General features: G+C 40.3%; 1 protein-coding gene and 1 long non-coding RNA gene across 2 annotated transcripts; one reads left to right on the top strand and one right to left on the bottom strand.

Annotated features, from left to right (window-relative positions):
* LOC138439306 (uncharacterized) lies at positions 1–1,101 on the bottom strand. The gene is made up of 2 exons (XR_011256674.1): positions 805–1,101; positions 1–673 (listed from the first exon to the last, which is right to left on the bottom strand). It is a non-coding gene; the product is annotated as an uncharacterized lncRNA (long non-coding RNA).
* On the top strand, positions 926–11,392 carry SFRP4 (secreted frizzled related protein 4). The gene is made up of 6 exons (XM_069587929.1): positions 926–2,011; positions 3,306–3,386; positions 3,483–3,548; positions 5,562–5,760; positions 8,300–8,363; positions 10,848–11,392. Exons 1-6 carry the CDS (start codon positions 1,567–1,569, stop codon positions 11,031–11,033), a joined length of 1,041 nt encoding a protein of 346 aa, XP_069444030.1. The 5' UTR covers positions 926–1,566; the 3' UTR covers positions 11,034–11,392.
* Positions 11,393–11,399: the final 7 nt, after the last annotated feature.

Raw genomic sequence — 11,399 nt, 5'->3', positions numbered from 1 at the left:
CCCAGAAAAAATAAATAAGGTTTATTTACACATCAAGTGCATTGTACATGCTCAGGAAACATCAGCTGTGCTTTTCCTTTATTGGGCTATTGTAATCCTCAGTCCCAATGAGAGTCAAAACTAAACTAATTCTGTTATCTAAGCTTTGGAGAGAAAAATCAATGTCTGTCTTAAGTTCAGATTTCCAACTAAACCATGAAGATTACCATTCAGATAACATGCTTTCATATTCTAATGCCCTAAGAAAATATACCAAAAATCTTACTGTTTGCAAATCAGTGTATACTTGGAACAATAAAGCCTCCCTTTTCTGGGGATAGCTGAGCCAGCAGTGGATTCTACTACCTGTTCCGAATAAAAATAAGATAAAAGAGAGAACAAAACATACATCATTGATCTCCATGGTACACAGTTTCTTCATTTAAATAACAGTTTCCAAGTAAATCAAGATGTTAGCTGGATTGGAAATCACTTGGCATAAAGGAGGAAAAAATCTTTCAGATTGTGATATCAAAGTCGTCTTGGCTTTCTGCTTTTGTTCAAGTTGAAAAGGGGAACAAGGAGTAGGAGAAAGAGGGAGAAATGTTAGACGGAAGACATTTCTCAAACTGGAAGATGCTGTGACACCGTCGGTCAGTTCTTTTCCTGGAGCAAGTACAGCTCAAAGGCCATTCTGGAAAAAAAAAAAAAAAAACAAAACCTGAGCCCAAAGTAATGTCTACTAGCCACGACAGTAATCACAAAAACAAATTCTATACAACTCAGGGCCGGGAGGGGGCGGTTTTCTTATATAATGTGTCCAACCTGTTCCAACTGCACTCTCCGGGTCCCACACGTCTCACCGCTCGGCGCTTCTCATGCCCCCTACTGGAGAAAGCAAGTACGTTTAAGAGGTAAAGAGCAGCAGAAGTTCCCATTTCCCTCCAACTTCACAATTGGGGAACCCAAAAGGCAGAGGGCGCAAAGTTCAGCTTTGATTCGAAAGACGGTCCTTCCCTCTCTTGAAATCGTATCTTGCACCTTCTTGGATCCGGTGTCCAAAACGACTGCCAGAGGCTCTTTTTCTTGGTTTGAAGAAAAAGGACTGGCCAGACTAAAAAGGAGGGACTTTAGGGGAATGCAGGATTCAAGCCCTGGGTTGCGGCCCGGAGGAGATGATGTCACCGCTTCTGCAAGAGAGGGCTGGGGGGTGGGGCGGCCGATGGGGAGCCCGCGCCGAGCCTGCAGCTGCCAAGGGAGCGTTCCGAGCCCACGTCAGGGGAAGTGTCGGGATAAATAGGTCCGGCAATGGCCGGGGTTGGCTGCGCTCGTAGCTGCCGGGCCGAGGACTGGAATTGTCAGGGCGGGTTTGCGCCGGGGAGGCTGCGGGCTGGCGCTGCTCGTGCCGCGCGCGCCGGACTGCGGATACCCCCGGCCGGCCCCAGAGGCCGCGCACTACTGCCCACGGGAGTTTGGGGAGAGCACATCCCCTGTGCCCTAAAGGACCTCTTCCTTCGGGAAGGGAGAGAGAAAGACTAGGGAGCGCCCATTCTGTCTACTGGGGTGGCGGCGCGGGAGAGCAGTACCATGCTCCTCTCCATCCTGACCGCGCTGTGCCTGTGGCTGCGCCTGGCGCTGGGCGTGCGCGGCGCGCCCTGCGAAGCGGTGCGCATCCCGATGTGCCGGCACATGCCCTGGAACATCACGCGGATGCCCAATCACCTGCACCACAGCACGCAGGAGAACGCCATCCTGGCCATCGAACAATACGAGGAGCTGGTGGACGTGAACTGCAGCGCGGTGCTGCGCTTCTTCCTCTGTGCCATGTACGCGCCCATCTGCACCCTAGAGTTCCTGCACGACCCCATTAAGCCGTGCAAGTCGGTGTGCCAGCGCGCGCGTGACGACTGCGAGCCCCTCATGAAGATGTACAACCACAGCTGGCCTGAGAGTCTGGCCTGCGATGAGCTGCCTGTCTACGACCGGGGTGTGTGCATCTCGCCTGAGGCCATCGTCACTGACCTCCCTGACGGTAAGACGGGGAAGGACCGAGGTGGGGGGTGGGGTTGAAGAGGCACTCTGGACTGTCACTGCCACGTGAGAACCCGACAGACACATCGACAGCTGCCAGTGGGTGGTCAGGCAGCCCCTCATTCTTCTTAGGCGAATTGGAGGAGGTGGGAAGGGCTGGTGACTTGACTTCTGGAAAAGTCTGCCTTCTCTAGGAATTTCAGGAGCTAAAGAACACCATGTCCCCATAAAGAGGGATGGGCGATTTTGCTTAGACAGGTGACACTAGATAAGTTTTTCTTTGTAGTAATAAAATAGTAATAGCAGTGACAGTTGGGTCTGAACCAGCTTTCAGCACTTTTTATATATCATTTAATAAATAAAACACTCCTACCAGGATTCTCCACTTAACTTTAGCTCTTGAAAGCTCTTTCTGAAAAAGGAGTACTAGTTGTCACTTCCCACCAGGAGTACAGTTTATAAATTTAGTTGCCCTGGAAAACTGTGATGTCTGTTTCATGGTCTTTGACCCAATGCCAGCGTCTGTGGCATCTTAGTTAACTTGAACTCAACCACCACTTCCTTCTTTTCTCTTTAGTCTTTTTGCTGCTTTTCTAGGAAGAAGAGGCAGGTTTAAATCCATTTCTTGAAATAAAACCTAAGAATACTTTTGCCTCCTTTTATCCCTGACTCAAGTTGCTACACATTTAAAGAAATTATGGTGTTGCTTTAGTGTAGTTTCTGAAGTTATACCTCAAAGCCTTGCCCAAAACGTGGAGGTGGAGAAGTGAAGTGAAGGGGGGAAATTTAAGCTCCTCTCTAATTCAGTTTTAGAAAAAAAAAACATTTATTGCTTTAATTATAGAAATGATACAGGGTTATGCTTCTTTGAGGGGTAGCTCTGGACTGTTTCTGCAAAATGTGAGATGGGAATTGGGGACTATTTTGGTTATTTTGATTAGTGTAAACTGTCAACTTGGAAAATTAACATTTTAAAATAGATTTAGGAGGGAATGACGTAATTTATCCAGGTTGGATAAATGTTGGATAAATCCAGGTTGGCTGTATGTATGAACCAGTTTAAATGGATGTGCCTTCACTTTAGTTTGTTCTGGATAAGCAGTCTCAGCCATAAGTCTTCTTTCCTAAGCCCAAAGAGTCTATATGGAAGAAGTAGCTGACAATCACATATAATTTTTGCTGTTTAGGATTTGTGTGTGTTTGTGTGTGCTGCCATGTTAGTCAGTGTCTCCAGATGATTCCTTATTCCAGCTGGAGTCACTGACCACACCCATGTGTCCCTGTGTGTTTTTCAGACGTTAAGTGGATAGACATCACTCCAGACATGATGGTACAGGAAAGGCCTCTTGACATTGACTGTAAACGCCTAAGCCCAGGTAAGTTCGTTAGCCTCAAGGCTCCATCTCTTTCTTCTTTCCAGAGTGACTTCTGAACCTTTTTTCAACATTCTGTCTGTTTTTTGTCTTCTTTAGACCGGTGCAAGTGCAAAAAGGTGAAGCCAACCCTGGCAACGTATCTAAGCAAAAACTACAGTTACGGTAAATCATCTGCTGAATCCATTGGCTTGGGGACTTGGCACATGACACAGCCCGGTCTGCTAGTCATGAAGTGAAAAAACGGGTTGGTGATTTCTCTCAGTCATGTGGGTCCTAGATGGCACAATAACAACTGTGAATATATCTTGCTTTTCTGGGTAAATCAAGTAAAAACTAAGTAAATTACCTGGGTGAGGGCAGTGCTGTGAATCAGATTATAAGTGTGACATCCTGATCCTAATTGTCCTATTTGTCCAGAAGTTCTGTTAGCCAGGACATCACCTCACTTCTCTCATGGTTTCACCACAGAGCCTTAGGGCAGCGGTGGGAGGGGACGGAAAAAAAAGTTTCACTGCTGTGGAAAGGATGGGTAAGTGATCTGTGGATTTGACCTGAGGCCCAGAGACCAAAGAATTAAGATGTGCACACGTATCTTTTTACTTATAAAAACACTTTTTACAAAACTGTGGAAATATGTTAATCACAAGGCCTATGGCTGTAAGTATTAGCACAGTTTAAATGCTCTCTTATTTGAAAGACCCAGTCGGCACTTTCTTCAGAGAATAAGTCAATCACGCTGTCTTGAATGTTTTCAGTGAATTTAATTCTACTATCATAATTTTAAACTAAATTTAATTAAAGATTTGTTCCTTTAAAATATCTTTTTGGGCTATTTCATGGGTTTTTTGTGTGTTTCTTAAATTATTTCTGTTGAAATAGTGGAAACTATTTGGGTAAAAATGTTTGTTTTATTTGGTAACTTAGTTTTCCATATTTCAAACTGAAATTTTATATCATAAGAACCTTTGTATTATACAACCCACATAAAAGCAGGAAGATCATGGCACTATAAAAGTCTGAAAAAATAACCTCTTATTTAGGTTGTCATATTTGAGAACCACACATAGCCAAAATGGGTAATTCAACCAAAAAAAAAAAAAAAAGCAAAACACTGTCTTTTCTAGTAGCTTCTTGTTACTGTTTTTTAAACCTGTTATATGTAGATATCATCTTAATCTGATCCACGTAGCCCCTTGTCTGGCACCGTCCAGCCTTAGTTACTTAGTTGTCCAGTCTGAGTTTCACTGTCATACTGTTCTCTGAGGCATCATTGCTTCGTAACCACATTGATGATGAAACTATTTTCTGTTTAAATTATTTAACTCCTTCATAAACCAGCTTCCTAGGATGGAACCAAGACAGATCCATCCTAGGCTGATTACACCACCATGGCAGGTGGTAATAGCAAGGGACCAAAGAAGTCAGCACTGCAAGCATGATCTGACGTAGTGACATTACCAGTCATCCATAATAACAGTTCCACCTCTGCCCACCACAGACCCTGCTTTGGCAGTTTGGGAAATTAAAGAATTGAGAACAGTCATCTTCCTTCTCATGTAGACTCCTTCCTACATGAGAATGTTAGGACTGTAATAACTTTCTCTGGAACAGTTCAAGCAGCAGATGGGTGATTGAACCACACAAACTTTCAGGTGCCTTCTGAATCTGAGAATATATGATTCTCACTTCAAATCATACAAGACAGAGTAGAAAGACAAAATAGTATTATTTCTACAAAATTTAGTCAAACTTCTATGTAACTAAATTTCCTGATGTTCCCTCCTGGCCCCCACCCCCCCCAAAAAAAAACCCTCATCATAGAATTATAGAATTTTAGGGCTGAGAAGGATCCATGGGATTCTGTATTGAAACTCTACCTGTAGCCCCATGTGGAGCAGTCACTGATCCAAAGACAGATCCCAGAGTAAGCCTGCTTGTGAATTTCCTTTTCTATCTTGCAGCATGATTCAGAACTTTTAAGACACTGTTGACAATATGGGAGGCCTTACATTTAGCATATGATTGTGTGGGCTTTTTTGCCTGCATTCGGGCAGCTTGGACATGACCATAATTACAGGAGTGATTCTTTAAGAGAGGCTCAGAGTTGGCAGGAGTACACCATCCATATTTCTCTCCAAAGCTTCGGCAACACTTAAATCGATTTTTCAATTGCAGTCATTCATGCAAAAATAAAAGCCGTGCAGAGGAGTGGCTGTAATGAAGTAACGACAGTGGTGGATGTGAAAGAGATCTTCAAGTCCTCATCACCCATCCCTCGGACTCAAGTCCCTCTTATTACGAATTCTTCCTGCCAGTGTCCACACATCCTGCCTCATCAAGATGTTCTCATCATGTGTTACGAGTGGCGCTCACGGTAGGCACAGAGGGGCAGAAAAAAACTGCACACAGCTTAGGAAAACCATGAATCCCACTTAGAAGTCCTAGTTTGTTTGTTTAAAAAAAGCACTAGCTTTTTTAAAAAAATCAGTTTTAATAGATGGTTTGATTGAGATATCATATCTCCTAAACATCAGTTAATTCTTCATAGAATTAAGGAAAAATGAAAATATGAGTATTTCAGTGCCTCTTTAAAAATCAATTTCATAATTTATTACCTGATTTAAGAAACTTATAAGCAAATAAACTGAGTAAAACCAGTTCTTTTCAAATCAATCTTATTGTAGCAAATATTTATTTTTAAGACCTTTTAAATAAATTATGAATCAAGAAACGATGGCCATTTGAAACCTAGTTCCACACTTAGTTTGCATTTGTTTGCTAGAGTATTATATAAACACATATACACACTCACACACATGTGTTGTATGCATCTCTCCAGCTGGGAGTGTGTCTCCTCACTTATCTTTCCATAACATCTTTTTATATATATCCTTACAACATAAGAAGTCCTTAAAATATAAAAATCAAACCCTTCAGCACAGGTTCCAGAAAGAGCCCCATAACTTGCTTCACTTCGTTTCTCCAGCAAAACTACTCATTTTTATTTAAAAAGTCTTCCTTTTGATTCTCTGCCATTAATAATCTTCCTGTTCCTCCTGGATATACAGCTCACGATTCTATTTCTCCAAAAAACCACTTTTTGATACTGACTTCACTTGAATACTTTCTTATTCTTCAGTCTATCAGTACTTAGTACCATCTTCACACTTCTTTGTGCTCTTGGCTTTAAAGCTGTTTTACTGCTTATATCTTGTCTTTCTAAAGACATTGAATGAATGAACTTTGAATGACTGTTTCTGGGCTCATCTCCTCTCTGATGCTTATATATGCTCCAGTACTAGAAGCAGCTCTGAGGATGTGCCGGATCGCTGAACAGGTGAATAGGTAATACATGAGTTAAATAACAGCCTTTGTGTCATTTTCCCTGTTAGATTATAGATAGTGTAATTCTGATCAAAATCCTAGTAAACATCTTTTGGATGATTGAGATTTATGTCTTCGCAAATAACGCCAATGATCATTTGGAAGAATAAAGTGGTAAGGACATGTAAAGGAGATTTTGAAAATCGAAGGATGAGAGAAAATGTGCCTTATGTCATGAGCAAAGTTAGTACAAAGCTACCCTTGTTCAAGTCATGTGGTGCAACAGTAGGCATGTAGGTAAATAAAGCAGAGAAGAAAATCTTGCAACAGATTATAATGCATGCAAGAACTGTTATGAAAGAGATGTGGAAAATCAATAGAAATTAAACTGTTGTTTAGTAAATGTTGCAAATAGCTTTACTTGGGAAAATAGTATGTATTTTCACTTTGTACTCAATAAATTTCAAATGGGGTAAAAAAGTAAATATTTTAAAATCTTAATCAAAAAAGATAAAGTTCAGTAAATAAATGTGTACTACCTGAAAAATAAAGTAGTCTGTAAACATAAAAGTAATGTAAGAAATTTTGAGGAAAAATGTCAGTGCACATATCTGATGACAATATTGTACATATTAAAATCAAAAATAAAAAGAGAAAGACATGGACTTCCCTAGAGGTCCAGTGGTTAAGACTCCAGACTTCCACTGCAGGGGCCATGGGTTCAATCCTTGGTCTGTAAATTAGGATCCTGCGTGCCAGGCAGGCAAAAACAATTTTCTTAGAAAGAGAAAGACAAAAAAAAAATCACTGCAATGGGTATAACAAAAGATAGTGATGTTACTCTATTAAAAAGTAAGTATAAATTTACATCTAAATAAATATTTAAAACATTGACTACAATATAGAAATGCATGTACGAAGTCTATACAAAGTTCTAAAAGAAGTACAAATAGCAAATAAACATTAAAATATTTACCTCCTTAGTTTTCCAACCCAAATAAAAGCAAGATTCCATTCTTACCTAGTCTTAATGTTGGTGAATTAAATGACAGTTCAACCATTTTGAAAATAATTTAGCACTACGCATTGAAAACCTTAAGAAAAAAATACATATTCTTCAACCCCAGATTTCCACTTTCATAAATCTATCTTAAGGAAATAATTAGCCAGTGCACACTAGTGATATTCAGTGCAATGCTGGTGATAATAGCTAAGCAAAAGGGAGGTTCAACTGTACAGAAATAGTTAAATATATTATGGATATCCATAGTTATAATTTATATAGTTAGTTAGGAAAGTTATATTTTTTTAATTTTTCAGGTATATAAGAAAATGCATACAATGCTGAAAGGAAATATACAGTATGATCTAAATGTACAGTGTGATCTAATAAAATATGAAATATTAGTAAAATAAATACACTGAAAGAAAATATTAGTAAAATATAAATGGGGACTTGTGGGGCTAACAGTTATTGAAGAATTTTGGTTTTTACAATTTTTTGTATTTTATATTTTTGAACTCCTGTATTTTTGAAATTTTTACTTTCATAATTAGCATTGCTTATTAAGATAAATTACATTTTTCAGGATGATGCTCCTCGAAAATTGTTTAGTTGAAAAATGGAGAGACCAACTCAGTAAAAGATCCGTAGTAAGTATAATTAGGAATTCATAAATATGGATTTAAATGCATGTATTTGGGAATTATTCACATTCTTTCATCTCTAGGCTATCATGTGCTGTGCTTAGTCACTCAGTCGTGTCCGACTCTTTGTGACCCTGTGGACTGTAGCCCTCCAGGCTCTTCTGTTCATGGGGATTCTCCAGGCAAGAATACTGGAGTGGGTTGCCATACCTAGCTCCAGCTAGGCTATGATAGGAGCCAGCAACAGTAGCGGTATTTGTCTTTTGAATAGGTAATTAAGAGAATAACTTTTCTCATGTGGAGTTTTTATCATAAATTTCTCTTCAGTTTCAAAGGTGATTTGGTTGCATTCAATACTGATCTACTGGTTTTTATCATTTTCAGATTAAATTTATTTATTGTTTTTTTATTGTATTATATTTAATTTGTTTAGCAGACAGTCAGGTGCTTCAACAGAATTAATATCCAGTGGTATTAATACAGACATATATGGGTGTGAATATCTGCTTTTGAAATTCACACTGTCACTGTACAGAGAAGATTCTTTCCCTGTATTTAAGATAATTTCAAGACTTTTGTCAAAATAAATCATATACAAAAAGTAATACTTTTGTGGTCAAATCCATAATTTAACGGTAACATCATAGAAAAATTGGTCACTCAGTTAGAGGAGTTAGAATAATTTTCTGCCCAGAGATGTGAAATCATTCCAGAACTAAAGAAATCAGGTTATTGGTTTGGATTTTAAAAGCATCCCTTTTGCTTAAAATATGTTTAGATGTATGCAGGAGAGTTTGTATTACCCAGTTCAGAAAAGATACTGCAACTGCCTATGTTCTCTTAGTTTGCAGGAATGAAAATTCCTGAGCAAGGGGAGAGTGTATATTAATACTGATTTATGGAGAAGGTGGGCTTTCCAGGTAGCTCAGTGGTAGAGAACCTGCCTACCAATGCAGGAGCCGCAGCAGACATGGGATCAATCCCTGGGTTGGGAAGATCCCCTGGAAGAGTAAATGGCAACCCACCCCAGTATTCTTGTCTGAAGAATCCTGTGGACAGAGGAACCTGGCGGGCTACAGTCCTTGGGGTCACAAAAGAGTTGGACGTGACTGAGCAACTGAGCGTGTTTGCATGCATGGAGAAGGTAGTTTCAACACAACCTCTTCTACTGAGTCCTTTTCTAAATAACAGGCCCAAACACTGCTGCTGCATCTAAGCTAAACACTCATGAGCTTCTCAGGAGCACACTTTGTCTTACTGAACAGAAAATTCTAGCAGAGTTGGTTATCTGGTTTCCAAGACTGCAGTAGATTAGAAGAATCAATCTAGAAGGTAAGTCCACCTTGAAAACTGAGATTGTTGAGAGGAAAGAAAGTTTTCAAGAATCATAACTGGGTCACTCACCTTGGCAGCAAATACTCCAAAACAATATTAAGAACATGAAAATATCACCATGGTATAACAATACACAATAATAAGTTTATTGTTTTAGGACTAGAGTTGTGCCCTAGGAGGGTGGGGACTGTGTTTTTCATTTCATTGTATTTTTACTGCCTGACCTATGGTTGTGGTCTAATTTTTATACTCTAACATAAAGTAGGGACATGTGTGTTATAATGAAAAGCAATGTCTATTCAAGTAGACTCTTTTTCATTTTTTTCTTAGACATTTTCATATTTAAAGAGTAAATTCTTTTTCTATCATGGAATCTTGACTGTCTAGAATGGCATTTCTCATCAGCTCTGGGTAGCTAACACATGAGTGGATTACTATATGTGGGTGGGGCTTCCATCTTCCTTCAGATGTAAGAGAGTTAGGTGAACCTATAAGTGTGGTAAGAAATCCCAGCTTCCTAGTGAGGCTGGATCCACTTCTGCTTTTAGCCTTGGCAAAGCCTTTTAAGAGTGATTGGCTGTATAGGAAAGTTGCATTACAGGGCCTATGGGAAAAATTGCATACATTAGGGCCTTTGCAGGAGGAGAAGGGGATGACAGAGGATGAGATGGTTGGATGGTAACACCAACTCAATGGGCATGAGTCTGAGCAAACTCCAGAAAACAGTGAAGGATAGAGAAACCTGGCATGCTGTAGTCCATGGAGTCACAGAGTTGGACATGACTGAGCAACTGAACAACAACAAAGGGCCTTAGGCTGTGGAGTCAGGCTAGTAAATTTCAATCCCAGCTCTGACTTTGTTGGCTCTGCAAATAACATCAGTATGCTTGTTTCCCAGTCATGACAATGGTGTCTACCTAAAAGGGTTGTTTCAATGAAATAAATGCATGTCAAGACATGACCATATATATCAAGTGCTTTCCAAAGCACCTGTTACAGGATACGTGCTCAACATCACAGGGTAGAGTAGCTATGATAATCATGAATGTCATGATGAGTATACTACAGTGAAAACACACATTATTTTGGATATTAGTTTAATAGCATGAAGAGGTGAGACATATTTGATGGTCACATGTACACATTGCCTCCCAGCAGTGGGAAGAGAGGCTGCAGGAACAGCAGAGGACAACCCAGGACAAGAAGCGAACAGCAGGGCGCACCAGTCGCAGTAACGCCCCGAAGCCCAAGGGGAAGCCACCTGCTCCCAAACCAGCCAGCCCCAAGAAGAACATCAAAGCTAGGAGTGCTCCAAAGAGCACAAACCCCAAACGAGCATGAGCTAACTGCTTTCTGAAATGGGGACTTCCTCTCAGAGTGAGGCCAGGCATCGCCCAGACAGCCTGTAGAAGGCCACACACCCCTCGCCTTAACAACCACAGTCCTCTTCATAGACACATCTTGCAGCATTTTTCTTAATGATATGCTTCAATTTTTCTTTTTAAGTCACTACAAACCATAGTGGTAGGTATGCCCTTTGGTATGGAAGGTATAAGAAAGCTGGTCAAATAGGCTTATTGTATTGAGAGTAAACTGTGTGCAGACTCTGTGAGAGCTCCACTAGGGCAGAGATGCTTTTGTTCTTACAATTTGACCTGATATGTGCATTGAAAAATAAATGCCATATTACAAACAAAACACCCAATT

This window comes from Ovis canadensis, chromosome 4 (assembly GCF_042477335.2).
Source record: "Ovis canadensis isolate MfBH-ARS-UI-01 breed Bighorn chromosome 4, ARS-UI_OviCan_v2, whole genome shotgun sequence".
Classification (NCBI taxonomy): domain Eukaryota; kingdom Metazoa; phylum Chordata; class Mammalia; order Artiodactyla; family Bovidae; genus Ovis; species Ovis canadensis.
Note: the sequence above shows the minus strand (reverse complement) of the source record. Positions and strands in the feature narration are given on the sequence as shown.

Excerpts from the sequence above, each read along its gene's own strand:
- SFRP4 (XM_069587929.1), top strand. The coding sequence starts at position 1,567 with ATGCTCCTCTCCATCCTGACCGCGCTGTGCCTGTGGCTGCGCCTGGCG. Across the intron at positions 2,012-3,305 it reads CGTCACTGACCTCCCTGACG|ACGTTAAGTGGATAGACATC; the intron begins GTAAGACGGGGA and ends TGTGTTTTTCAG. Across the intron at positions 3,387-3,482 it reads CTGTAAACGCCTAAGCCCAG|ACCGGTGCAAGTGCAAAAAG; the intron begins GTAAGTTCGTTA and ends TGTCTTCTTTAG.